The sequence below is a fragment of the Fusarium graminearum genome, chromosome 2 (genome assembly GCF_000240135.3).
Source record: "Fusarium graminearum PH-1 chromosome 2, whole genome shotgun sequence".
NCBI classification, from domain to species: Eukaryota; Fungi; Ascomycota; class Sordariomycetes; order Hypocreales; family Nectriaceae; genus Fusarium; species Fusarium graminearum.
The window spans coordinates 2,985,890-3,009,288 of record NC_026475.1 but is presented as its reverse complement, the minus strand read 5'-3'; the positions used below and the strand labels follow the sequence as shown (position 1 = coordinate 3,009,288).

Here is a 23,399-nt window from a genome sequence, read left to right as displayed (position 1 = left end):
AAATTGAGAGCAGCGTGATATAATTGTGTAAGTATAGCGGCTAGGAGTAACGAGCAATCTCAAGAAGGCGATTCTTATATATACAAGTTCTCGCAATGATATTCGAGAAGGAGAATACCAAAACAGAAAAAGCCCATAGCCACATCGCCAACTGAACATGCTCGTTATCACATCACAACACATACCAAATCGCTAACGTTCCTGTCTCTTCAGCTAGACGGTGTTATATTCGACAGCTAGTAGTCCTGACCATTTATTCGGTATGTGATACCATAGGCGTTTAGCTGACTGGCAGCCAATAAGACACCGCGCACGGCCCAAGTTGCAACGCATGCGGCCATCCAAAGATGGATGTAGGGAAGCACTCCTATTCCTACTTAACCTTACAGGCTATTGCAGGCTTGCAGCTAAAATGAGCGTTTAGATACATGCGTAATAAAAGTGGCACGCAACCTGATACTAAGGTTTACCCCAAACTTAAAACAATACATTTCAGCTCGACAGCGGGGATCTTTCCATTCGCCAAATGACATGCGGAGGTAGAACCTAATGAACGATAGCAATGTTGCTTGGAATGTCAAAACGCGCGTTCGTACTGGCTTGACTATTCTATATTGGAATGACTTCTTTGCTTGCTATTCTAAGAAGTAAGAAATCTGGCGTTGTGAGATTCTTCATATCTCGGGAGGTTGAGGATTCTGGGAAGACAGGGACAAACCAAGTGGTCTATGAAATTGATGGGGACTCTCTTGTGACTGATATTGTGTTTTAAGACATGGTTCTACGTCAGTCAATAGTATAATATTTATGCTCCTTATGGATTGATCTTTATTCAAATGATTATCTTTCTTCCTCTCCAATATCAAAATACACGCGTCAAGAGAAGTCTCTATCCAAATATCAGCCGGGGGCATCAGCCAAAATTTGCCAATGCGTTCTACTATGTGTACTGTACTACAATTCTTTGCCTTTGTCGAACAACAAACATCAAAAACCTTCATCAGCAATGGAAGGTATTCCAGCCAGCCACATTCCGTTGAGATATTCAGCCTGAATTATCCGAATGCCGGTAGGATTCAGTCACACGGCGCTAGTGGTTGATATTCTCACACTAGCGTGATCATGCCACAATAATGTGACGAGAATTCATATCACTTTTCCATCTGTAAAGGTGACAAGTTCAGGACACTAGTGAGGACTATCGATAAGATGTCTCAAATTCAAAGTGGAATTTTTCCAACTTCAGCTCGCCTCTTGACAACCCCCGCATGTTCTAGATTGGGCATGAAAGCCACAAAAGGGAACAGGCATGAGAAGTAACATCGCAAGGTTCGTTTTGCCGATCCATTAGAATTCGTGTAACGAGAGAGTTTTGCACCGCAATGTGACTATTTAAAGTATTGTGACAGCTTGCTCTGAGATGCTTGTCTGAATTCAGACGGATTGTTGTGGTCGACCTACCCCATGGCAATAGCTTCACGCACCGACTTGATATGCAGTCGTCCTAAAGTGTTCGGACTCGCCTATTATTGTTTTTGGAACTTCTTTCTAGTAGACTAGTAACAAATGAGGCCAGATGTCTTGCACAATTTTCTATTGGTCTTCAAAGGTGTCCTGGGCGCGTGCTGTACGTGATAGATGTAATGGAAGCCAGGATCTGGTATCAAAAAGTGAGTGTCGTAGGATCGGTGGCTAGCTGAATGATTTACGCATGATCCAAACCAGTCATCCTAGCTACTTCACTCAGATGAACAATCTTTTTTCTCGCAAGTCGCCCATGTTATAAACAAGACACAATCTTTGACCTGACAAGAGCTCCAACCAGAACAACCACCCTCATCTCTCAACACGATCCCTTTCCTGCTTTTGAACACTGTCCAGGAATTTGCATCTTTCCAACCGCAAACATGATATCAGTTGTCTCAAACCCACCCACGACAAAGAAACTGTCATTCGATCACTATCGCGTCAATGATGCAATGGCCGATGGCGAAGGTGTCATTGTCTATGTTATGGACTCTGGTCATAACCCAGACCCTCAGCGCATCACCAACGAGGAGGTAATTGTCCCTTTTTCCCATGACTATGAATAATTGCTCAGTAATATCTCTAGATATTTTTTCCAGGCAAGGTGGAATTTCCCCAACAGGATGGCGACGTCAAGCCCACCACAGAGCCAAGGAAAATAACAAGTGATCTGTTCAAGAACCCCAATCCAAAGTTCAAGGTAGTAGGCGAGCCTACCGGGCCCAAGGTCCGAGATGTCAGTAAAGGCCAACATGGACCCAGCATGAGCGCGATGGTCGGCGCAAGCAAAGTGGGTGTTGCCCCCCGGTGCCGCGTCGCGCCGCTTCGCTGTGCAGTTGGTGAAGAGCCGGACATCAAGGAGTGCATCAAATGCTGCGAGACAATACTCAACTACCACAACAAGAAGTATGCTGGGAAGCCCGCCGTCGTTAATTGCTCGTTCGCTATCGCATACGAGGACGTGCTTAAAAAGTTCAAGGCCGACGGTATGGAGGTCGACATGTTGAAAGATATGACTGAATTTTTCATCGGCAAGTTCCAAGAAGCTGTTCAGAGTCTTGTCAACGCAGGAATGATTATTGTTGCAAGTGGTGGGAACCAAAAGGAAACGGTCCGTGATTATTTTGTCCTAGACCACGAAATTGTACTGACTGCTAATTTACGATTTAGACTAGCGCACCCTGGGCAGAGTGGAAAGCCAACCAAGGCAAGAAGCTAAGATCAGACACTTCGTTCCGCGCACCGCAGTGTTTCGACAATGTCATTGTAGTGGGCGGCCTTGACCGTGATGGCAAATTATGGGATCAATCCGGTACTGGGAAGCGTAAGACTTGTAATATCCCTGAATTATGGGCTCAGCAAAACTGACAACTTCAGTCGTGACACACTATCTCCTGGCCGATCGCATTGAAGATCCCTGTGACTACTCTTTATTGATAATGGGAACCTCTGTCGGTAAGTAAATTCTTTGAGATTACATGAGAGTTATTTGAGCCCCAGCTTATGATAATTTTTTAGCTGCTGCGTTCCTCTCAGGCATCATAGCTTGCATACTTTCGTCTGCCCAATACAAGGCGAAAGCTCAGGTAAGCGTTGATAATGCGAGGAAGCACATTAGACAGATCCTGGAGAAAGTATCGGAAGAATTTGAAGATGGAAAGGGGAACAAATGCCGCGCTTTTATGGCTGGCACTATTGACCTGAAGAATGTTGTTTGGGACTATAAAGTCTGATTAGGTCAAGATCACGTTGTTTCGGAACGATGGGATTTCTACATGTTGATTTGCTTGAGAATAGGATTTTGGAGAAAGTGCATACGGTACCCAGTCTGTCTTTTATTTAAATCATCTGGGTCACAGCCTTGGTAATTGTATACATACTTGTCTGTCCAGAATCTCTAATTGAAGTATCGCTGGCTGCCGTTTCCTATCCACGTCGGTCAACTCTAAAACCCTCTGGTGATAAACTCCTTGCTCTTAGCCTCTCAAGTTCCATCCTCTCAGCCGAAGCCTTGACTTTATGCCCTGTTTCAGGATCCCATATCCAACCTCCTTTCAGCCACATCCAGCGTAGAAATGCCCTGAGTTCCTTGTCCAGTGGCACTACTCGTTTCCACTCTGGTTCGAAGCCTGGTTTTGCTTTATGCCCATTCCAATCTTTTGCTAGACCTCTTAGCATATCGCGATGGAAAATACGATAGCTGTCGATGGCATAAGGTCCAAGGGAAGGAAGATGGGCCACTTCCCAGCCTTGTCTCTCGTCATCCTCATCCAAGACCTCGTCCTTGCCAACATCACGCCCGTCCCCTTTCATTGGATAATGCAACTTTCTGTATCGCTTTTCCTTGCATGGCGGGTTCTCAATCCACGCTTTGGCGAATGCAATGAACCTTGCAGCTCTTGAGTTGTATAAACCTATGGGACGGATGAGTTCTGCAAGTTCCACGAAGGAAGCTGCCGCAAGATGAGTCGGCGTTGGATACTTTGAAATCAGTTTGTCGAATACGGGTCGTGCTTGGGTGCCACGAGTACGGTTCCACAGGACTGTGGCGACAAGGAGAGCGTAAAGATTTGTAGAAAGGGTTTCCTGAATGAGGCCGAATCGTGGTGCATCAATGGTAGGGATACGGGCTGCTGAAAAAATAACCTCGGAGGACTTTCGGGCAGCTTTCTTTATTTTCGAAGATTTGACGATTGTTCGTGTGTCATCCGTTATTCTATCGTTTGGATATACTGTTTCTTTCTTGACCATTGATCTTGTGGTTCGACGGTCATTTTGAGAGATAGCGACAATTCTTTTCTTCTCCATTATGATTAATATTTAATTACAACGTGAGTACAAGCTGGTCTTTTCTATATAAGAAAATACGCCTTTCATCTCAGTCCCTGGATGTATTGTGGTCTTGATCAACTCCATGACGCCACCATTAGTTGCCACCATCGACCTTCGTTCAACAGTGGCCAATTAATCCCGTGCATTCTCAAAGGTGTCTTTATACGGAAAGGTGAGACATAACGGAGTTTACCTATAGACAGAATAGAGATACAGGTATCTTGCGTCACGTTTGCAAGCATTCTTGAATGGGAAGTTACAACGTTATCACCCGTTGGACACGTTCCAACAGAGACGATCATGCTAATATTGCGTGACATCATGATCTGAGACACGACGACCCATCGTGATCTCGCCTGAGTTAATATCCACTATCAGATATACTATCTTATCTTATCGATACACGCTACCTGATACCCTGGAGCAGCATCAAGACCGGCATTACACGTAACAATCTGGATCGACGCTGCCCATTTGTCGATATTACTTGACATTTAGACTTTTTTTTCGCACCTAAGCAGTATCTTTAGATGACCTTGACTTATTGATAGGTCAAGTGACTTTTCGTGTGTGCAGAACCAACATTCTGAGTATGTTGCATTGCATCATACCTCGCAAATGTTGTAATCTGTGACCCTTGATTGTTGAAACTCAGCCACTCTACAGAGTTTCAGCCCCCCTGACACGTCGGCTGATATGAAATACGCTTATTGGACGTTTTACTCAATACAATGGGTCTCTTCTGAAGTAAACACTGCTAAACCCGGAACAATATAGATATCAAAAGTCCCTGACGACGCGACAAAGTTCAACCGCGAAGGGACAGGACCTGTCAAAGTTAGAGAGGACAACGCCGCGCCATCTAACACTGGATAAGGCGGAGTCGGTTATCATGAGCGGCAATTGAAAACTTCAAGAGGAGAAGCCTTCAAGCCGCTTCTGTTTTTACGCGACATTTAATATCGCAGCGGTTAATTACCTTGTGGTTGACTCTGAAGCCCACTTTAGCGTGCGCGTCTTTCTGCAGATCACTACGGACGCAAAAATATATCTAACGCCGCTGCAACGTGAACAAACTGAGAGCTTGAGGAGTTCACGCCATTCTTTCCAAGTTCGATTAGTTAGACAAAAATATGACATGAGCGCTTGAGGAGCCCTGGCTACCTTGGATATGAGACAGACGTAAGCGCCGGATCGGCGGCAGCGGAAACCCGGATCACGATGTGATAGCGCTTAGCTGCCACTTCGCTTAAGTTAAAAATGGCCCGATGTTCATGACCCTGGAGTGCCAAGATTGGTTGGTGATTGGTGTTTTAGTTATGTCCCAGAGTCTATAAGAAGAAGTCTCATCCTTCGCCATGTTTGTTGCTTTAGCTGTTGTTTGCATGTCTCCTTATCATTTAAATCACTGCATTCAAGCTACTCATTATCGATAATCTCATTATTCTGCACAAAATGTCTTCTTCCTCGCATTACGGATCTGTCTCCCAGCCTGCACAAACTGGGCAGACCTTCCAGCCAACGGACAGGCTTCAAACTGCGCAAACAACCGATTCAACAGACACGCCAAAATTCGAGAAGCCATATGATTTAGTTGGCAAGCCTGAACATGTGAATGCATTTGATTCAATTGACACATCCAAAGATGACAAGGCACGGCATTCAGACTACACGCCTAAAGACCAGAAGACATCTGGTTCAATGAGCACTCCCAGGGACGAGAATGCATTTCATTCAAACGACGCACCGAAAGATGAGAAGGCGTTGAATTCGATTGATAAGCCTCAAGATCAGAGACCACGTCATTCGGTTGACACACTTGAAGATGATGAAAAGGCATTTGGTACATTTGACACGCTTAAAAATAAGAATATATCTCAGTCAACGGAAACTCTCAATCCTGACCCAAACCAACCTACGAGTATGGATCCCGATACAGCCACATAACCATCACCAACTAACATACCTCAACAGATTTGGAGAGACCTCAGTCAACAGAAACCCTTCAACCGGACCTGAGCCAACCTATGAGTACGAGTTCTGATCTGATCTAAATAGCCAACAACTAACGTGTCTCAACAGATCCAGAGAAACCTCATCCCCCATATGATAGTGCCCCGCCTCCACGCGATTCCCCAGGCAGATGCTTTTGTATTCCCATACCCTGGCCTTGCAACTTCTGTGCTTTCTGAGAATCGTGTCCGCCATAGATATGGGGTGAAAGCTGATGTTGGCTTTATGCAATGGATATTCGACAAAATTCGGCACCTTTCGGTCCCGACACGAGTTCAATTCGAGAATCACGGCGTTTAATTGTTTGAAAAAAAATCAGTTGGCTACGGTTTATCAATGCCTTGGAATAGCGGTGGATCTTTCACATACCTGCCACTTCTCCAAAAGCCGGTCAAGCTATAGCGAGTCTTTATGTTGGTCTCGAATTTTAAATGTTCACTTGTTTTAATACACTGGATTATCATTATTGTTTATGTAACACATCTAATACAGTATTTGTTAGTCTAATTAAGGGGAATGCAATAACTGTCTATTCAATGAACTCAGAAAGACGAATGATTGTAGTGCCGTATCGTTGCAGAAACATCAAAGGTCACTCATTAATTCAAGACACTTAATTTAGTGGCTGTTACAGATTACGGGGGCAGGGAATAGGGCCCCGTTCCGATTCGGTATCGTGGCCCCATCCTAAGCGCTGTGGTCATGTATGTCTTGACCCAACAGGTGGAACATTGTAAGAACGACAAGCAACTGCGTGTGTATTTATGTGTGTACATTTATAATCTGATATAACCAACTGTTTCTGAAAATATCTCGAGATGAGTTCTGCGCTTCGATATCGGCCCTTGCTCGAAAATCAGATCCGCCTTCTCAAGATTGAAGTTAATGACCCAACCAACACCATCGAGTACAGTCCAATCATATGCTCACTGGAACATGTTTGCCTACCCAGAGCCAAAAGCTTACCCAATTACCAATTTAAAGGAAGCGAAAGAACTTGGCCGGAATTACCTACACATCACAACTTTGCGCCTCTTTTTAAGACTGGCCGAGACATACGCGCCGAGGAAGATAACGAGACTGCACCTGCTGGACCAACTACTCCAAATGAAGACCAACTACTGTGGAGATACCCATGGGGAGATTTCATCGCTCTGTCATACGTATGGAGTCATCCAAAGCGAAAAGAAGGCGAGCCGCCCTACACTGTAGTAATCGAGGGTTCTCTGTTCGAAGTCACACCAAATCTCTATCACGCTCTATCACAACTCAGAAAATGTTACAGAATACGACAAGGCTTCAAACTATGGATCGATGCCATCTGCATCAACCAGTCAGATACAGATGAACGTGGACAACAAGTCGCTCTAATGAGAGATATCTACCAGTCGGCATGGCAGGTAGCCGTATGGATTGGTCCATCAGACGAAGACACCCGATTGGCATTCTTGGCACTTCACTGGTTATCTCGCGAGTCCAAGCGAGAAAAGCCCATGGAAGAATTCTATCGCGAAAGATTCTCAATTGATCTACGTCCTGTTGTTGTCGTATGGCCAACTTACGAGAATCCTATGAGGAAAACAGTGTATAAAACCCTGTTCCACTTCTTCACTAGACCTTATTGGCGTCGTATGTGGATTGTACAAGAGATTGCAATGGGTAACGCAAACACGCCCGTGATTTGTGGCGACAACTGCATTTCGTGGAAAGATCTTCAAGGCGCCCTGTCGCTCATCGCAGCAGATGAAGCAAGATTTGGCAGAGATATTGTGGGGAGCGTCAGACCACAAATACTGTCCGAATGGGCGTTTGAGATCGCCCGGGATCGAGTCGTTCAGGAAAGAGATTGGGCACCCGGGCGGATGTGGAAGGTACAAGAGATCATAATGTCCTTGCAGAATCACCAAACTTCCAATTCAAGGGGCGGTTGGGGAATGCTTGTACAAGCGCTGAATATAGTGAGGGACTCACTTGTGACGGAAGAGAGAGATAGAGTATATGGGGTTCTTGGACTCAAGGCTATCACCGATAGTATTGTTTGGGACAAAACACCTGACTACAACATGTCGCTTGACCGGATTTACATCGACTTCACCTCAGGATTCGTCGCGACTGGGAATTTGAGTATTCTTAGATTGGTTTCTAGATACGCTGGACCGCGACGAACTGTGAGCAAGACCGTCAGCGACCTCCCTTCGATGCTCAGACGAGAGCATACAGCACCTATAGCACTCTGGCTCACACGCTCAAAGTCCAACTGTCCCACAGCGGGGACTTTGTGCATCCATGACATTCCTTCTTGGACTGTTTGTTGGACTTGCGCTCCAGCGCCAACAGCGCACCTAGGTGGTGTATATCAAGCCGGTGCGAGCCTTGGGCAGCCAGTTCCGGTATTTCCACGAGACGAGAAGACACTTCATGTACGAGGGATCTTCATCGACGAAATCATATCTTTGAGCTCGTCACATCAAGATGAGGCTGATACTAGTTATCCGCTGAACTCAGACCGTCCGCAGATTAACCTCTATGGAGATATCGCAACGACTAGAGATGCATTCTGGAGGACCATAGTAGGCGACACAACTGATCAAGGTGGTGAAATAGCGCCCGAGGACTATTCTTGGCTACTTAATCACGAAATATGGGAAGGAGGCGTCGCTGGAGTTTACACATACGATTTCGCAATGCATTTATTCATGCGGAGGAATCGGCGCCTACGTATCTGTGGGTACACTTTGGAGGAGTTGCTTCTAGGACAGAAAAAAATACTGTCGCGACTGAGACTTGCGATGGGAGAAAGATTATATAATCCTACAGTGTCACAGCGAGAGGCATTATCATGGGCTACTAATGCGATGGCTTGGAGGCGTGTCTTTGGGACACTTGGTGGGAGGATGGGGATGGGGACTTGTGCTGCTGAGGTTGGTGATAAGATTGCGATTCTGAGAGGCTGCAATACACCTCTTGTACTTCGAAAAGCGGGAGATGGTTGGAAACTTGTAGGGGAGTGCTATATGCATGGAGTTATGTACGGAGAGATTTCACCTAAGGAGCATACGATGGAGGAAATAACTATTTACTAAGTATCAATCGCTGAAAGTAGACAAGATGATGAATTGATGTAAGATCATATTTCGATAAGCGATCATCATGTGTCTTATCCCAGTCAAGAAGCACCGACGCGTTTCGAACTCGCAAAATGCAAAAGAAGAGTGGTGCAGTGGGTGAGGTAGTTTTTAGGTTTTTTTCAGGTGGTAGTTTTTTTTTTCTTTTGTGGTTTATAGGTTCTAGGAGCGTGTACCACTGCACCACTCTCCGACAGTATGGTCACATATTTTATTATATAAAGGTTAGGGCAGACCGTCCCGAACATCGAAAACTCAAAGAAGATTACTCATCTACCCCGACAAGTCATACTCTTCAATGTCAACCGTCTTGTTTGCAGCCAGAGCATCCTTGATAGCCTCACAAACAACAAGAGCGGCAAGTCCTGCTTTTGCCGTACAGCTAGGCGCCTCTTCCCCTTTGACTACCTTCACGAAATGTTCCAGTTGATCATCGAATGGTACTCGTGGTGGAACATCTGCCTGCTCCTGTGCAAGTTCTGAGTGCCATGACTTTTTATCTCTGCCCTTGTAAGACCACTGCGTCATATCTGGAACACTCAGAGACCCATCTATTCCAAAGATGCGATAAAAATCTTGTCCAGTCTTTGGAATTTCGGGATTCTCTCCTGTGCCCGATTCGAAGTTGTGCGGTGATGGAGTATGGTCAGAAATTATGAAACTTCCGACAATGCCTGATTTAAAGCGCAGTGTGAGAGCTGCCCCTTCCTCTGCTTCGAACCCTCTTTGTGAGATTGTCTTTTCGGCATGGACTCGAACGATTGGACCGAAGAGGTAGTGTAACAGATCTACCTCGTGGATCATGTTAATAAGGACCGGGCCGCCTGTGTTATCCCTCCGCCATTCCGCGGGAGCATCAAAGTACTCCGGGGGTTTATACAAAGTCCACAGACCATTCACAGCAATTATTTGGCCCAGCGAACCCGAGGAGAGGATCTTCTTTGTAGCCACCATATACGGATTGAACCTTCGATGATGTCCCACAAGAGCCTTCACTCCGGTGCCTTCCAGATGCCGCACGAGCTCTTTGCCGCTAGTCACATCGGTACTGAATGGTTTTTCGATGAGGATGTGTATGCCACCAGATGACAGCTCTTTAGATAAGGCAACATGGGTGAAATTTGGGGTAGAGATGATTGCAGCATCAGGCTTATCGGGTGACTGAAGGAGATCTGGAATAGATAGATAATGTGGAACGTTTAGTTCAGTAGCTAGTTGCGCGCCAGATGGTGCTGGGTCGACGATGGCAGAGAGGATAGCGACGCTGCTGTTTGCCACGGTTCTTGCGTGGCGGGGTCCGATTGCACCAGCACCGATGACGGCAATTCTGACCTTTGAAGACGACATTGTTAATTGTGTAAGTATATGGTATTCAGTTATTTTGAACCCGAGGTTGACAGTTACTTTTATACACGACGAGTGTCTAATGAGTCTTAATCCGGCTTCGGAGGTGCGGGGCGGATATGTCTTTTCCCCGCGTATTGTTTATCCATTGTACCTTGAACCGACATACCAATCCAGGTTGGACTTGGAGAATGATACATGTTGACGGATTCAGTACGTCAAGAGATAAAACGATGTACACAAAATCACGTGATACCCCTCACGTTCAACATAACTTTGATGATTTGCTTACTTGTACCACTACCCAATACCTACCACTTAACCAAGTCCTGCACCTTGACAGGCATCCCACTCTTCATACTATGATTCGCCCCAACACCAACAAGCACCGCATTCCCACCATCTCTGATATAAGCAGCCCTCTTGAAGCTATCCTTCTGATCACCCAGAATGACATCCTTCAACAAAACAGGATCACCTCCTCCATGTCCACCCTCCTGCTTCACAACATCCACAACATACGGCTTGTCAAACATGGGATACACAACAATCTTGGTCTGTTCAACACCGCCTTGAATGTACTTCTCATCTTCTCCTGAAGCATCTTTCGTGACCGGGTCACCGAGGGGGTTGTACCCGCTTTCAACAACGTTGATCTCGATACGGCCCTTTGTTCCGTTGAATACACATCTGTATCCTTCCCAGGGCGCGTAGGCGTATGTGTTGTAGGTCATGACGGCGCGGTTCTTGTACTTGATTATCATGGATAGGTTATCCTCAATCGTGATACCTTCGCCGAAACAGTTTCTATCACGGACGTAGCCATCTTCATGTTCAGCGTCAAGATACAGCTTCTTCATACGCTCGTTGTCATCAAGCTGGAACGCAAAAGGGTCGTTCTTTGCGTCTTCGTTGTCCTTGTATCTCTCGCCGAGGTTCTTCTCTCCTCGTTTCTCAGCATTTTCCTTTCCGTAGAAACGAAGATCACCGAGACAGTAAACGAGTTCCGGTTCAGTGTTGAGCCAGAAATGCACGAGATCGAAGTGGTGGATCGACTTGTGCATCTGGATACCACCGCTGGTTTCCTTGTGACGATGCCAGCGACGCATAAAGTCTGCGCCATGTGCACAATCAAGGATCCAGTCCATGTGCACAGTCGATATCTCTCCAATAACACCAGAGTCGATAAGCTCACGGACTTTGGTGTGGTGAGGAGCGTAGCGGTAGTTGAAGAGAACACGGACTTGCTTGCCCGTCTTTTTCTCCGCGTCGACCATAGCCTGGAGTTTATGCTCATCAATAGTCATTGGCTTTTCCGTAATGGCATCACAACCAAGTTCCATGGCGCGGATGCAGTAATGGTGATGGAAGAGATCAATCGTTGTGACGATGACAACATCTGCTTTTTGCTCTTGGACCATCTTGTCGAACTCGGTGTCTTTGTAGGTTTGAACCTTTTCACCTCCCAGCTCAGCAATGTGATCATTTGCAACGTTAAGACGTGTTTGGTTGGTATCGCAGATGCCTACTAGCTTGGCTACATCCTTGAAGTCCTGGATGATGGCCTGGTAGTACATGGCTGAGCGAACGCCCATGCCAACAATGACATAGCGTTTAATTTCTTCTGAAGGCATTTTGATAAGAGATTTAGACTGAGAAAGGATGGCAAAAGTGATGAACAGAACCCCTCATCAGCGACGTAAACATGTCAATTAAATACTCCAACAAGGTGACGGATTACTCAGGTACTTTGGTCTCATTCTACCCCGCCGGTCTTTCGGGCAAGGATTCCCCGACAACACATCTGTCAGCGCATTAGAGGTGGAGGATTCTTGGCTGTGGTGCAGATCACGCCTGTTCGAGATAGTGTACCAGTTTTATCAAGTTTGTAATGTTGGAGAACTGGAGCATTTCCACTTTATGTATTTGTTCGGATACTATATTTGCGGCCGACTTGACGATAATCTCGGGGAGATGTCCTTTGAGTGATGATTCGGGGAGAAAGGCGATGAATGGGAAACCTGATTTATGATGATTGACTAATTGGGAGTCAAGGGATGACCACATGTCTGAAATGCCAGGATTTTATACGTGCTGGGGCCATTTCTGCCCATGCTTTATCATTCATGAGCAACCCGCAACCAATTTACCATAACCCAGGCCAGGATTGTTTCCCTCATAGCTTCACAAGCTTGCGAAGATCAGACTCATTCTGACTCTCATTATCTCCCAGACGTCCAATCTCCGCTCCCTAAGTTCCAGAATTTAGTCTCTGTCTCTTCATCAACTCAGCTCCACTTACGTATTTGACCTTGACGACAGTGGGAAGACACTGAATGTCATAAGGCGCCTTGCGATATTTATTGTCAGGATTTCCCCTCCACTCTTCTCGCGAACCCGCCATGACGAGATGCGCATTGGGGGCTGATGCATCGCCAAAGACGGCGTTCAGCGCAGGGAGGGCATTGCGGCAGTCAGGGCACCATGAGGGTTCGCCTGAGGCAAAGTAGACGACATAGTGGGTGTCGTCGGTTGAGGTGGGAGGGACGTCGGCGTTGATGATGGGCATTTTGAGTAGTGGAAGTGAGTATGTTGTGCGATTGAAGATACAGAATGAGGGTAGAAATAGAGGTTTCTCGTGATGTCGTGATTGAAATCGACTGACTTGACCCCTCTTTAAAATATCCACTCTGCCATTGCACAATACGCGCTGAAATTATGTATGTGCTCCACCATTGTTCTTGCAGCAAAGCAAACTATAATTTTGGATACTTTAGCTTCAGTTCTTCAACTGAGACCAACCAGTTCATTTTCTTATCAATCTCAAATGTCAATATATGCTGTGATTTAATTGCGCCAATACTGATGCCAACCCCAAATGTCATGCTTTTCATATTGTACAAACTCAAAACGAGTCCACCGGCAGCGCAACCGGCCCACCACTCTGCGTAGAAACTTCATCAAAATTCTGTTCTCCATTCTCAGCTCCCATTATTCCAGAGAATATATCTTCCATGCTAACCTCTTCCGACTGGCCCAGGTTATCAGGCGGTGAACCAAGCAACTCATAAGGCCAAAATGGTACACCTCCAAGATCATTGAAATGTGACGAGTCCAATAACGGCATGTCGCTAAAGTCCAGAGGTGGAATATTCGTAATCTCGCACAACGCAGCTGTCAGGTCTATCGGAAATGACTGTTTGTTGTTGAAGAACGATTCCTGGTCTACCGTGATGGCGTCTTGCGCTTGTACATGATCTTGTAAATCCGCCGATAAGACACCGCTTTGAGTTGTAAGGTTATCTGGTATGAGATCCTTATTCATCGCAGAAAAGCGTTTCCTCGAATCTTCGTCCATCGGTAATGTAGAATTTTGTTGTGATCTAGCAAAAGCACGACCAGCTTTTCTCAACGATGGTGGAAAGTCGCACTCGTCCGGTAATCGGCCATTGCTGATACTCATATCCAGAGTCATAACGAGCCTGAGGTAGTAACTTGGCCTGTTCTTGAGCATGTCGAGATAGCTGCTCGGCGATGAATCCTCTTCTGTCGTAAACGGTGCAGGTGATTTTTGTTGCGCAAGCTCCACAACATGGCGAATAGCGCGCATGACCCAGTCTGTGATGTAGTACTTGTTCTTGTAGCTCTTCATTTGTTTCACCAGATTATCAACGTGTTGTTGTTTTCGCGTTAGAATACCGCCTTCTTGGGCTATGGACTTTTGCTTCGGGCGGAGAAGTTCGACATCGATCATTTGGAGGGCTAGAGGAAAGGCGGTGCATCCGATTCTAACGATGTTAGTAAAATGAGTAAATTCGGGGTGGGACTGACTTACGCTGTCATGGGGAGCCATCGCGACAGGCCCAGACGGTCGAATTCGAGGAGACATTCTGTCACGCGAGATGCTGAACCTTGAAGGTCTTCGCTCTGTCGTCGAAGTTGGCCTTCTGATTCAGATGGTGGTAATAGACTTGATCGGAGGATATTGTAGTGGCAGACCGAAAGCCGAGCAGAGCTGTACCTGTTAGTTTTGGCCAGAAGTTGTGAGGCTGCAACTCACTGATAGTACATCTCGATGAGATTCTTGAACAAGATAATAGACTCAGTCTGTGACCCATCTTCGGTCGCCCTCTCTTCCAGGGTTGCTTTAGTCTCGCCCCAAGCATTATACCACCTCCTCAACTCAATCTGACACAGACTCGCATCCTTAGCCACCTCCATTCTCCCAGAAAGCATCCACGATGGATTATTGTATAGAACAGAAACAACGCCCAAAACATCTGTAAGCACTACACAAAGATCCACCAACTTTGCCAGAAGCTCTGCATGCAGTGTTTTCGTCGTAGAGTCATAGACATCAGAGTTATACAGCTCATCGCACAAATCCGCGCTTCCAAGCACTGAGCATCCTGAAAAACTGAAATTTGCGGGTGTGATTTTTATGTTTTGTCTTGAAGTGAGCGGTAGTAATCTGTCGCAGATGATGCAACACCACCACAGTCGTTTAAGCGTGTTGCGTGCTTTTTGCACCTTGGCGACTTCTGTATCGCGGCTTGGACGGAGGGAAGAGTAGCAGTGGGCTTTGGCGACGCGGGCGTAGGATATGGCGATGCCGAGCCAGATTGAACCCAGCGGTTTGTTGCCTGCGATGCAACGCGGGATGAGATGGGTGTGGGCGAGAAGGAGAGATGCTTGGGCTATAGCGATGCATGATTTTTCGCAGCTGAAATCGTAGAGGAGCTAGAATTTTTAGTTGATGTTTAAGAATGCGGTGAAGAGTATACCTTTGCTCGTCGGTAAAACGCAAGTTTGGCTTGATGGACATCTGGAAAGCCCAGCATTTTAATCGTTTCAGCGGAAACAAACTATCACACGTCAGTTCGCTTCCCAATGTAACTGAAACAGCAGCAATCTTACTCCCGAGGAAATAAACAATACCCCCTGCAAAACGAGCATGGGCATCTGATATTCCACATCCGAATCCACCGAGTTATACGAAAGCCAAAAGTCCTTCTCATTTAAGATCGGAAGCATCGGATGCACATGCAAAAAATACTGCCTCAGGAAATCATCCAGCGCTTCTCGTTGCGGGACGATAAAACAGCCTTGGCTGACGAGAAATGCGAGGTCTTGCGGGAGAAGGTCTTTGGTGTCGGGGACTTGGAGGAACGCGTAGTCGGGATGACATGGCTGGCCTGATAGCGTGGCGACATTTTGAGAAACGGATGAGTCGGGAAAGGATGAGGACGACGCGATTGATGCGGGAGGTGGTATTGTTGTTGGTGTGATCGGTAGTGGTTGTTGGAATGAGGGTTCGATGGGTTTGTTGGTGTCGGGTTGGGTTGGTCGGGGAGGTAAAGGTCCGTTCGGTCGCAATTGAGGAGTTGATGATCTAGACAATGAGTTTACTGATCGTAGGATATTGACTGAGATACTCACATTATTCCATGTCGTCGCTTAAACGTACAGACCTTGTCGTTATGTCTACAATTGACACAAGGATCAGTCGGATTCTCAATGATGCATCGCACTTTGCGCGTGCGACAAAGATTACAAGCCCTCGAGACTCGTTTGCGTGTAGTTTTTGTCGGTTGCATTGTGTCAGATACCAAGACTGAGGGTGAGAATGATGTTAGGGTTAGGTTGGACAGAAACCATGTCTGGAAAACACAAAAAGAAGCGGTACGTCAGTCAGTTCCGAAATGATTTGCCGATGTCATCCCCACAGATCGAAGATGGTTCCCCGCAAAATGCAGGCGACGCTAGAGATGGAAGAGGTTTGGATAAGAGAAAAGTCCTGGGGCAAAGGACGCTATAGGGTGGTCAGAGAGGAATTAGCGGAAGCGAGGGGACCTATCACGTTGGAGAAATAGTCATGAAGTTTGCCGAGATATAGCTGTTGCTTCTAGTCAGATATAATCAGCTATTGAGGCTCAATGATTGGAGGTGCAGGTTAATGATGTGTATCTACACACTACGTTCAGCCCTGCTCCTCTGCATCACGATGGAGTTACGTGACATTGCTCTTTAGATTACGCGACAGACATAAAGACGTGTTTCAACGCCTGGAAATAGATCAGCCTCATGCAGAAATCCACATCTGCAGTGTTGTAATACTACCCTGGATCAAGACACAGATTCACCTATCACTTCACTGCATACCACCCAGGCCAACCATCGAATGCAAGTCAGCAGCGGGGTAGAGGACAATCAACAAAATGATGACATTGAGTCTTTTTTATCCGCCTATCACGCCATCCGTATCTCTCTGTGCGCCTCAGATCATTCAACTACGGAGTACATAAGATAAGGAAGCTTGCATCTCATTTCGCACTCTTCGTTTTCAGTCACACCGATCGAAATGTCTTCCCAACTCCCCGCACACCTAAAAGCCTCCCTCGAGGCATCCAAATGCGAATATCGCAACTTGGGTAAATCCGGTCTTCGCATTTCTGTTCCCATCTTTGGATGCATGAGCTTCGGCGATAAGAGAACCCTTCCCTGGGTCATTGGCGAAGAAGAGGTACAATACCTCGTCCGTCGACCGACACCTCTGCTAACTACGCATCAATAGGCACTTGAGCTTCTCAAAGCGGCCTATGATCGCGGTCTCAACACCTGGGACACCGCCAACACCTACAGTAATGGTGTATCAGAAGAAATTATTGGCAAAGCTTTGAAGAAGTTCAACATTCCTCGCCACAAGGTTCTCATCCTGAGTAAATGCCGTTGGGCAGTCGGTGAAGAGCCAAGTACATACACACCCCGACCAAATCTTTTATCTTGTACTTACAATATCTCAGATGCGCGCCATATCAATTACAAACCCGAATTCGAAGCCTCAAAAGACTACCAAAACCAATACGGTCTCTCTCGCGCCGCAATCTTCAATCAAGTCAATGCATCCCTCAAGCGCCTCGACACGGACTACATCGATCTATTGCAAATCCACCGCTATGATGAATTAACACCTCTTGAAGAAACCATGAAGGCGCTTCATGATTTGGTTCAATCGGGTAAAGTCCGATACATCGGCGCAAGTAGCATGTGGGCGACACAATTTGCACGAATGCAGTTTGTCGCTGAGAAGAATGGCTGGACGCAGTTCATTAGTATGCAGAACCATTACAACCTTTTGTATCGTGAGGAAGAGCGCGAGATGATTCGGTATTGTAATGATACAGGCGTGGGTATCATTCCCTGGGCGCCATTGTGTCGTGGTCATCTTGCGCGCCCGCCAACTCAGTTTGGATCTACCGACCGAAGCAAGGATGAAAAGGCAAGTTCAGGCGAGCTGTCAACTGTCGATAACAAGATAATTGGGAGGGTTGTCGAAATTGCAGAGAAGCATGAATGGCCTATGGCACATGTTGCGTTGGCGTGGATTAATCAGAGGGTTACGAGTCCGATTATTGGATTTAGCAGTGTTGAGAGGATTGAACAGGCTATCGGTGCGAGGGGAAAGATTTTGACGGAGGAGGAGGTCAAGTATTTGGAAGAGTTGTATGAGGCCAAGCCCATTGCTGGACACACTTAGCCAAGTGACAGTGCTCATGCTTTTGTTAAGAAGAGTAATCTTTATACACTATTTTTAACCAGTCCAATTTATCGAGAGATTGTCCAATCGATGGATTGACAATTGATCTGACATCTTCGGCAGATGTGTCGGCTAGTGGTAGTCTAGTATCTCGGATCGGTACATTGAATCGGCAAGCGGGTCGCAAAAGAACATGGACTTGAGCAATCCAGGCGAAATTATTGGTGTAGTCTTAGGTTATAAACAGTGGAAAGATGATCTGATATTTATATAAGCCACCTATTCAGCACTGGTTCTAATGCAACCCGTCCGCCAAAACCCACTAACCTACCAGACGATCAGCACTCAGTGCTTCTTAAAACCCGCCAACGCCCGGCATAAGCGAAAGTGACCACTAACGTTACTATCAAATCTCACCATGAGCATTTCCATTCCCTCAGTCCAGAAAGCAGCCCTCATCAAAAACCCTGGCGACGAGGCACGAATTGTTATTCGATCAGATATACCAGTACAAAACCCTGGCAAAAATGAGATATTAATAAAGCTGGCCTGCACTGGTGTTTGGTAAGTAAGACCCAGCAAAGTATGCTTATGCTGACTCGTCCCAGCGGCTCAGAAATCCGTGCACTTTCAGGATGGGGTCCCTACAATCCCATCGTCGGCCACGAAGGCGTAGGAACAGTTGTCAAACTCGGTCACGACGTTGATCCAAATCTTCTCAACAAAAGAGTCGGCGTAAAATGGCTGTATAGCGCCTGCGGAGAATGCACAATTTGCAAGCGAGGCTATCACAACAATTGTCCGAAACAGCTCAACACGGGGAAACACGTCCCTGGCACTCTGCAGGAGTACATGATTGCGGATGCTCGATACGTTACCAAGATTCCAGATGGAGTTTCTAGCGAGGTAGCTGCGCCGTTACTTTGTGCGGGATTAACTATGGCTGGGGCTGTGTCGAAACTTGAAGGGTATGCTGAAAAGGGAGATTGGGTTGTGATTTTGGGGTCTGGAGGTGGTCTGGGTCATTTGGGTGTGCAAATTGCTGCGAGATTGAATGGTCTTCGAGTGATTGCCGTAGACACTGGAGAACCAAGGCGAAAGTTAAGCTTGGAAAGTGGTGCTGAGCACTTCATCGACTTTGCCAGCGAAAATATTGAACAGAGGATCAAGGAAATCACCCGAGAGGGAGCAGCAGCCGTTTTGGTGGTTACTGCTTCCCAGGAAGCTTTTATCCAAGCTCCAAATCTGGTGAGGAATATGGGTATCATTGTCACGATTGGGTTACCCAGAAACGACTTTAACATCCCCCTCTCTGCTTCCCTCTGTTCGGCGCGATGTAAGTATCTCCCACATGATTCATTGTGTTGAATGATAGCTAACATTGCTCCCAGCTCTTACTGTTGCCGGTGTTGCAGTTGGCACAGAGACTCAAATGGAGGAGCTTCTACAGCACGCATCGTCAGGTACCATAGTTCCAGACATCACGGTCCTCGAATTTGAACAAGTCGGAAAGGTTATCAGGGATCTCCAAGACCAGACAATTACAGGAAGAGTAGTAGTTAAAATACCATAATAACATTACACAAGATTTATCCTACATATCAATTCCTCCTCAGTTGTTGAAAACCTTGTCGTTGATTGCAATTACCAAAGGAAGATACTCCCTGTTGTTGAGGTAATCGATATAAACAACATTCGGAAACGCGTTGTCACTAATCTCAGGCAAAAGTTGCGTGAAAAGCTCCTTGTTGCATTCCCTAGCAAGAAACTTGATCGGTTTGATTGAATCGCCCACTTTATCAGCCAAGCTTCTGACACTTCCAGCCCACGCGGGCACCTGCTGCGTCAAAGTCCAAGAGAGCAAAAAGAGTCGCTTGTCCTTGGATGACATGTGGTCCTTCATCTTTTCGATTTGATCTTTGACCATGTACTCGGTTTCATCTTTGTTGGAGTATTCGTTTCGGACGTTGAACTGGGATGATTTGTAGAAGCCCTTGTGTGCATAGTCGCCTAGGCTCATGCTGCCCCATTCTTCGATAATGCATACAACTGCTGCTTTTCCGTTGCCGATAAAGTCGTCGAGTTTGAGAGAGCCGAGGTTGTTGGCTTTGGACTTGTCCTCTAGGATGTAGAGATGCTCTAGCTTGAGGAGCTCTTCCATGAGAGAGTGCCATTCTTCCTTGTTGAACTCGCGCCAGTCTTCGACGTCGCTTTGAAGAGAGTGGGAGAAATTGATGATGATCAATTCGGCATTGTTCTTTGTGAATTTGTTCACACCCTCGATAATGCTGGGGATAGACTCTCCTCGAGCGCCGACTTTGCCGGTGTAGTGACCCGTACACCACTTTTTCTTGTAGATCTGAGGTCGAATGTCAAAGTATCTCGCACCCAGCTCTAGCTGTCCATGGATATCCTCCGATTGACACAAAACATACGGATCGATCGGACTAACTGGAACAAGCGAGTGTGAGGTAGTAGACATTCCAGAGTCGTGAGTTCCCATCAAGCAAAGCTGTGAAAGAGGACGCTTGCCCAAGGTCCCTCTACACTGTTGCATCCAATCCATAGGCGGGTTCGTCGTGTGGAACTCATCCTCTGAGCCAGACAGAACAAAGCTAATGCACTCGTCATGTCGCCAGCCAAGTTGAATCTCAGAACCGCGAGAGTTACCGACTGCATCGAGATTATCGAGCTTGACCCAGAGTCTTTCATCGTCGTCGCGGACGTGAATAGTGAAGCTGCATTTTGTGCCTTCAAGGGTGTACTTGACTGAGCCGCTTGTGTCGGATCGTTTTTTGAATGCTCCTTGATTGAACTCGACGTAGATTCTGGGGACCTTGCCTTTCAATCGTAAGAGAGGATTGTTGAATGAGGAGGTTGGGCTTACCAGCTTCAATGACATCCGGAAAGTCCCATGCTTTCATCTGATAGCTGTTCTGGTCTGATCGCTTCCAGCGGTACGGCGTACCGTTTACGAGAACAAGGAAGCCACCGTCACCCATTTTGTACGACTCTTGACGAAAATAGTTACTTGTTATCGGTTGTTCTTGTTCCACAATTGATGAAGAGAGAAGGAATCCCTCGACATGCTGTGCATCTGTTCTGATTGCGAAACTTGCACAGCCTCATAAGCCGAGACTAAACTCATTTCGTCCAGGGTCTGGTATGGAGCTGAAAGTGATGGTAGCTTGGTCGAATCATAGATGACCTTGTGAAGGAAAACCCCGCTCCAAGGCTTGAGATCCTGGTTAGTTTAGAGTGTAGCCGCTGGATTTCGAATGGTCGGCTAGGGTTTTCCTCCGCATAAACAATTTCTAAACCGTGTTAGGCATACTGAATATTCACACGTGCTGTGTTTTGAGGAGATACATCTGTTGTGTCCCATAGCTTTGGTGTGATGCATACTTGTCGAGAACAAAAAGTTCATAGGGCGATGGGGTCATCGAAATTAAAAGTGGAGCATGGACGACTGATACGGAAGATGTCTTTCCTCAGCGGCCGGCCCAATCAGGCGAGCGATGCGCAACTAAGCGGAGACTAGGCAATTTCGAACAAAGGTTCCTTTCATCTCTCCTCGTTGTAAAGAAGGCTAGCTATTTACTGTTCGGTCTATGACCAATATTTACGTCAACATTAACTTGCAACAGTCATATATTGCGAGGCCTTTCTTTCTCAATAATGTTTCTAGGATGTCTGACACGATATGAAACACAAATCCCTAAACTGGACTTCTGGATCACCAAGAACAACCAGCTTCATATTCACTGAATAAGGTCGGCAAAGCGACTTTGAGCTCTAAGCATCGATAAGAGCACATCTTCAAATGCCTAAGAAACATATCCTCTTAACATGGCTAAAAAGAGATCCTCAAAAGCAAAGACAATAACTGGTACCGATGTCACAGAGACATTGACTGGTATCAAGGAGAACAAGCCAATATCAAGTGGTACCAGTTGCAGCATCAACCAACCTCCCGAGACCATTAGGAATCTCATACGTTACTGGCTTACTGAAGAAGAAGCCAGTGATATACTTTTACAATTCCGCAAGGCCTGCATTCCAAACCATCAACTCCTATGGAGCGGTATGCCACGGGCAACGGCTCAGCAATGGGCTGATACCCATGGTTTCCAGACACTGACAACCTCACTGGGACCGCTTTTGCGATCCGACGATCCAGACTGCTGTTGTTGTCGGAAGATCAGGAAGAGTCGAAGCAATTATATTCATGGTGCCTCTATTATTTTTTCTTGGTTCATTTCGCAGGGTGATTTAGTGACTGTGCTTTCGCAACCTCCGCCGCAGCATTTTCATCCTACAGGACAGTCGTTTTATCAATTGTACGAGGAGCCTATTGTCAAGGGAATGTTGGGAAATCGGCCTGTGACAAGGATTATGGTGGCCCATCCAACCATCAAATCAGCTATTGACTTTACGTATGAGATGTGGCCTCATGACGAGGTTTCTCTCTGGACCAATAGTTTTGGGATGGAGGATATCGTGATTTATTGGCGCCAAGTCAAAACGGCAAAAAATGCTACAAAGGTAAATATGCACTCTTTGCGACGCTGAGCCACTTGCGTATGGCTATTGTCTACTAATTTACAGATAGCTATTAGCTAAAGCCCGTATGTGTGTACCGTCTGGATCAACAGCCAAGAGCGACGTTGTGAAGAGCTGTGGTAGTTTGGCAATAAGCGATTCAAATGACTTCAAGAGCTCCGAAAGTTTGGCGACAAACGAAACAGACAATATGAAGAGCTTCGAAAGTTCGCCAAGTACCAGAGGGAAAGCAAAAAAAGAGGATGAGAAAGAAAAGACATCAAACGAACCGAAACAAGCGAAAAAGAAACAAAAAGGTATTAAAGAGGATAAGAAATCGAAGGATAAGAGCTTATCCACGAGTGAAACTACAAATGACTTGCAAGGGATAACTATCGAGAAGTTGGTAAGGGATGAAACATCCGCGAGCTTGCAATTATTAATTGATGCTGCATATGGAATAATCGACATTGAAGTTG

At 46.3% G+C, this 23,399-nt stretch overlaps 12 protein-coding genes across 12 annotated transcripts; 6 read left to right on the top strand and 6 right to left on the bottom strand.

Moving 5' to 3' along the window:
- Positions 1–2,299: 2,299 nt before the first annotated feature.
- On the top strand, positions 2,300–3,260 carry FGSG_08057 (uncharacterized protein; the record flags this gene model as incomplete). The annotated part of the gene is made up of 4 exons (XM_011322464.1): positions 2,300–2,638; positions 2,698–2,851; positions 2,905–2,982; positions 3,046–3,260. The coding sequence occupies 4 exons, from the start codon at positions 2,300–2,302 to the stop codon at positions 3,258–3,260; spliced, it is 786 nt and encodes a 261-aa protein (XP_011320766.1).
- A 193-nt stretch (positions 3,261–3,453) lies between these two features.
- FGSG_08058 (uncharacterized protein) lies at positions 3,454–4,335 on the bottom strand (the record flags this gene model as incomplete). Its single annotated transcript, XM_011322463.1, has 1 exon — positions 3,454–4,335. The coding sequence occupies one exon, from the start codon at positions 4,333–4,335 to the stop codon at positions 3,454–3,456; it is 882 nt and encodes a 293-aa protein (XP_011320765.1).
- Positions 4,336–5,814: 1,479 nt separating this feature from the next.
- FGSG_08059 (uncharacterized protein) lies at positions 5,815–6,413 on the top strand (the record flags this gene model as incomplete). The annotated part of the gene is made up of 2 exons (XM_011322462.1): positions 5,815–6,280; positions 6,334–6,413. 2 exons carry the CDS (start codon positions 5,815–5,817, stop codon positions 6,411–6,413), a joined length of 546 nt encoding a protein of 181 aa, XP_011320764.1.
- Positions 6,414–7,190: 777 nt separating this feature from the next.
- Positions 7,191–9,223, top strand: FGSG_08060 (uncharacterized protein; the record flags this gene model as incomplete). The annotated part of the gene is made up of 2 exons (XM_011322461.1): positions 7,191–9,096; positions 9,198–9,223. The coding sequence occupies 2 exons, from the start codon at positions 7,191–7,193 to the stop codon at positions 9,221–9,223; spliced, it is 1,932 nt and encodes a 643-aa protein (XP_011320763.1).
- Positions 9,224–9,770: 547 nt separating this feature from the next.
- FGSG_08061 (uncharacterized protein) lies at positions 9,771–10,844 on the bottom strand (the record flags this gene model as incomplete). Its single annotated transcript, XM_011322460.1, has 1 exon — positions 9,771–10,844. One exon carries the CDS (start codon positions 10,842–10,844, stop codon positions 9,771–9,773), a length of 1,074 nt encoding a protein of 357 aa, XP_011320762.1.
- A 308-nt stretch (positions 10,845–11,152) lies between these two features.
- FGSG_08062 (uncharacterized protein) lies at positions 11,153–12,475 on the bottom strand (the record flags this gene model as incomplete). Its single annotated transcript, XM_011322459.1, has 1 exon — positions 11,153–12,475. The coding sequence occupies one exon, from the start codon at positions 12,473–12,475 to the stop codon at positions 11,153–11,155; it is 1,323 nt and encodes a 440-aa protein (XP_011320761.1).
- Positions 12,476–13,017: 542 nt separating this feature from the next.
- FGSG_08063 (uncharacterized protein) lies at positions 13,018–13,410 on the bottom strand (the record flags this gene model as incomplete). Its single annotated transcript, XM_011322458.1, has 2 exons — positions 13,018–13,092; positions 13,144–13,410. The coding sequence occupies 2 exons, from the start codon at positions 13,408–13,410 to the stop codon at positions 13,018–13,020; spliced, it is 342 nt and encodes a 113-aa protein (XP_011320760.1).
- A 336-nt stretch (positions 13,411–13,746) lies between these two features.
- On the bottom strand, positions 13,747–16,438 carry FGSG_08064 (uncharacterized protein; the record flags this gene model as incomplete). Its single annotated transcript, XM_011322457.1, has 6 exons — positions 13,747–14,629; positions 14,677–14,862; positions 14,902–15,581; positions 15,626–15,706; positions 15,759–16,233; positions 16,281–16,438. 6 exons carry the CDS (start codon positions 16,436–16,438, stop codon positions 13,747–13,749), a joined length of 2,463 nt encoding a protein of 820 aa, XP_011320759.1.
- A 764-nt stretch (positions 16,439–17,202) lies between these two features.
- FGSG_08065 (uncharacterized protein) lies at positions 17,203–18,438 on the top strand (the record flags this gene model as incomplete). The annotated part of the gene is made up of 3 exons (XM_011322456.1): positions 17,203–17,364; positions 17,416–17,593; positions 17,645–18,438. 3 exons carry the CDS (start codon positions 17,203–17,205, stop codon positions 18,376–18,378), a joined length of 1,074 nt encoding a protein of 357 aa, XP_011320758.1. The 3' UTR covers positions 18,379–18,438.
- A 358-nt stretch (positions 18,439–18,796) lies between these two features.
- FGSG_08066 (uncharacterized protein) lies at positions 18,797–19,951 on the top strand (the record flags this gene model as incomplete). The annotated part of the gene is made up of 3 exons (XM_011322455.1): positions 18,797–18,942; positions 18,987–19,714; positions 19,770–19,951. The coding sequence occupies 3 exons, from the start codon at positions 18,797–18,799 to the stop codon at positions 19,949–19,951; spliced, it is 1,056 nt and encodes a 351-aa protein (XP_011320757.1).
- A 39-nt stretch (positions 19,952–19,990) lies between these two features.
- Positions 19,991–21,380, bottom strand: FGSG_08067 (uncharacterized protein; the record flags this gene model as incomplete). The annotated part of the gene is made up of 2 exons (XM_011322454.1): positions 19,991–21,219; positions 21,266–21,380. 2 exons carry the CDS (start codon positions 21,378–21,380, stop codon positions 19,991–19,993), a joined length of 1,344 nt encoding a protein of 447 aa, XP_011320756.1.
- Positions 21,381–22,227: 847 nt separating this feature from the next.
- FGSG_08068 (uncharacterized protein) lies at positions 22,228–23,001 on the top strand (the record flags this gene model as incomplete). Its single annotated transcript, XM_011322453.1, has 2 exons — positions 22,228–22,923; positions 22,987–23,001. The coding sequence occupies 2 exons, from the start codon at positions 22,228–22,230 to the stop codon at positions 22,999–23,001; spliced, it is 711 nt and encodes a 236-aa protein (XP_011320755.1).
- Positions 23,002–23,399: the final 398 nt, after the last annotated feature.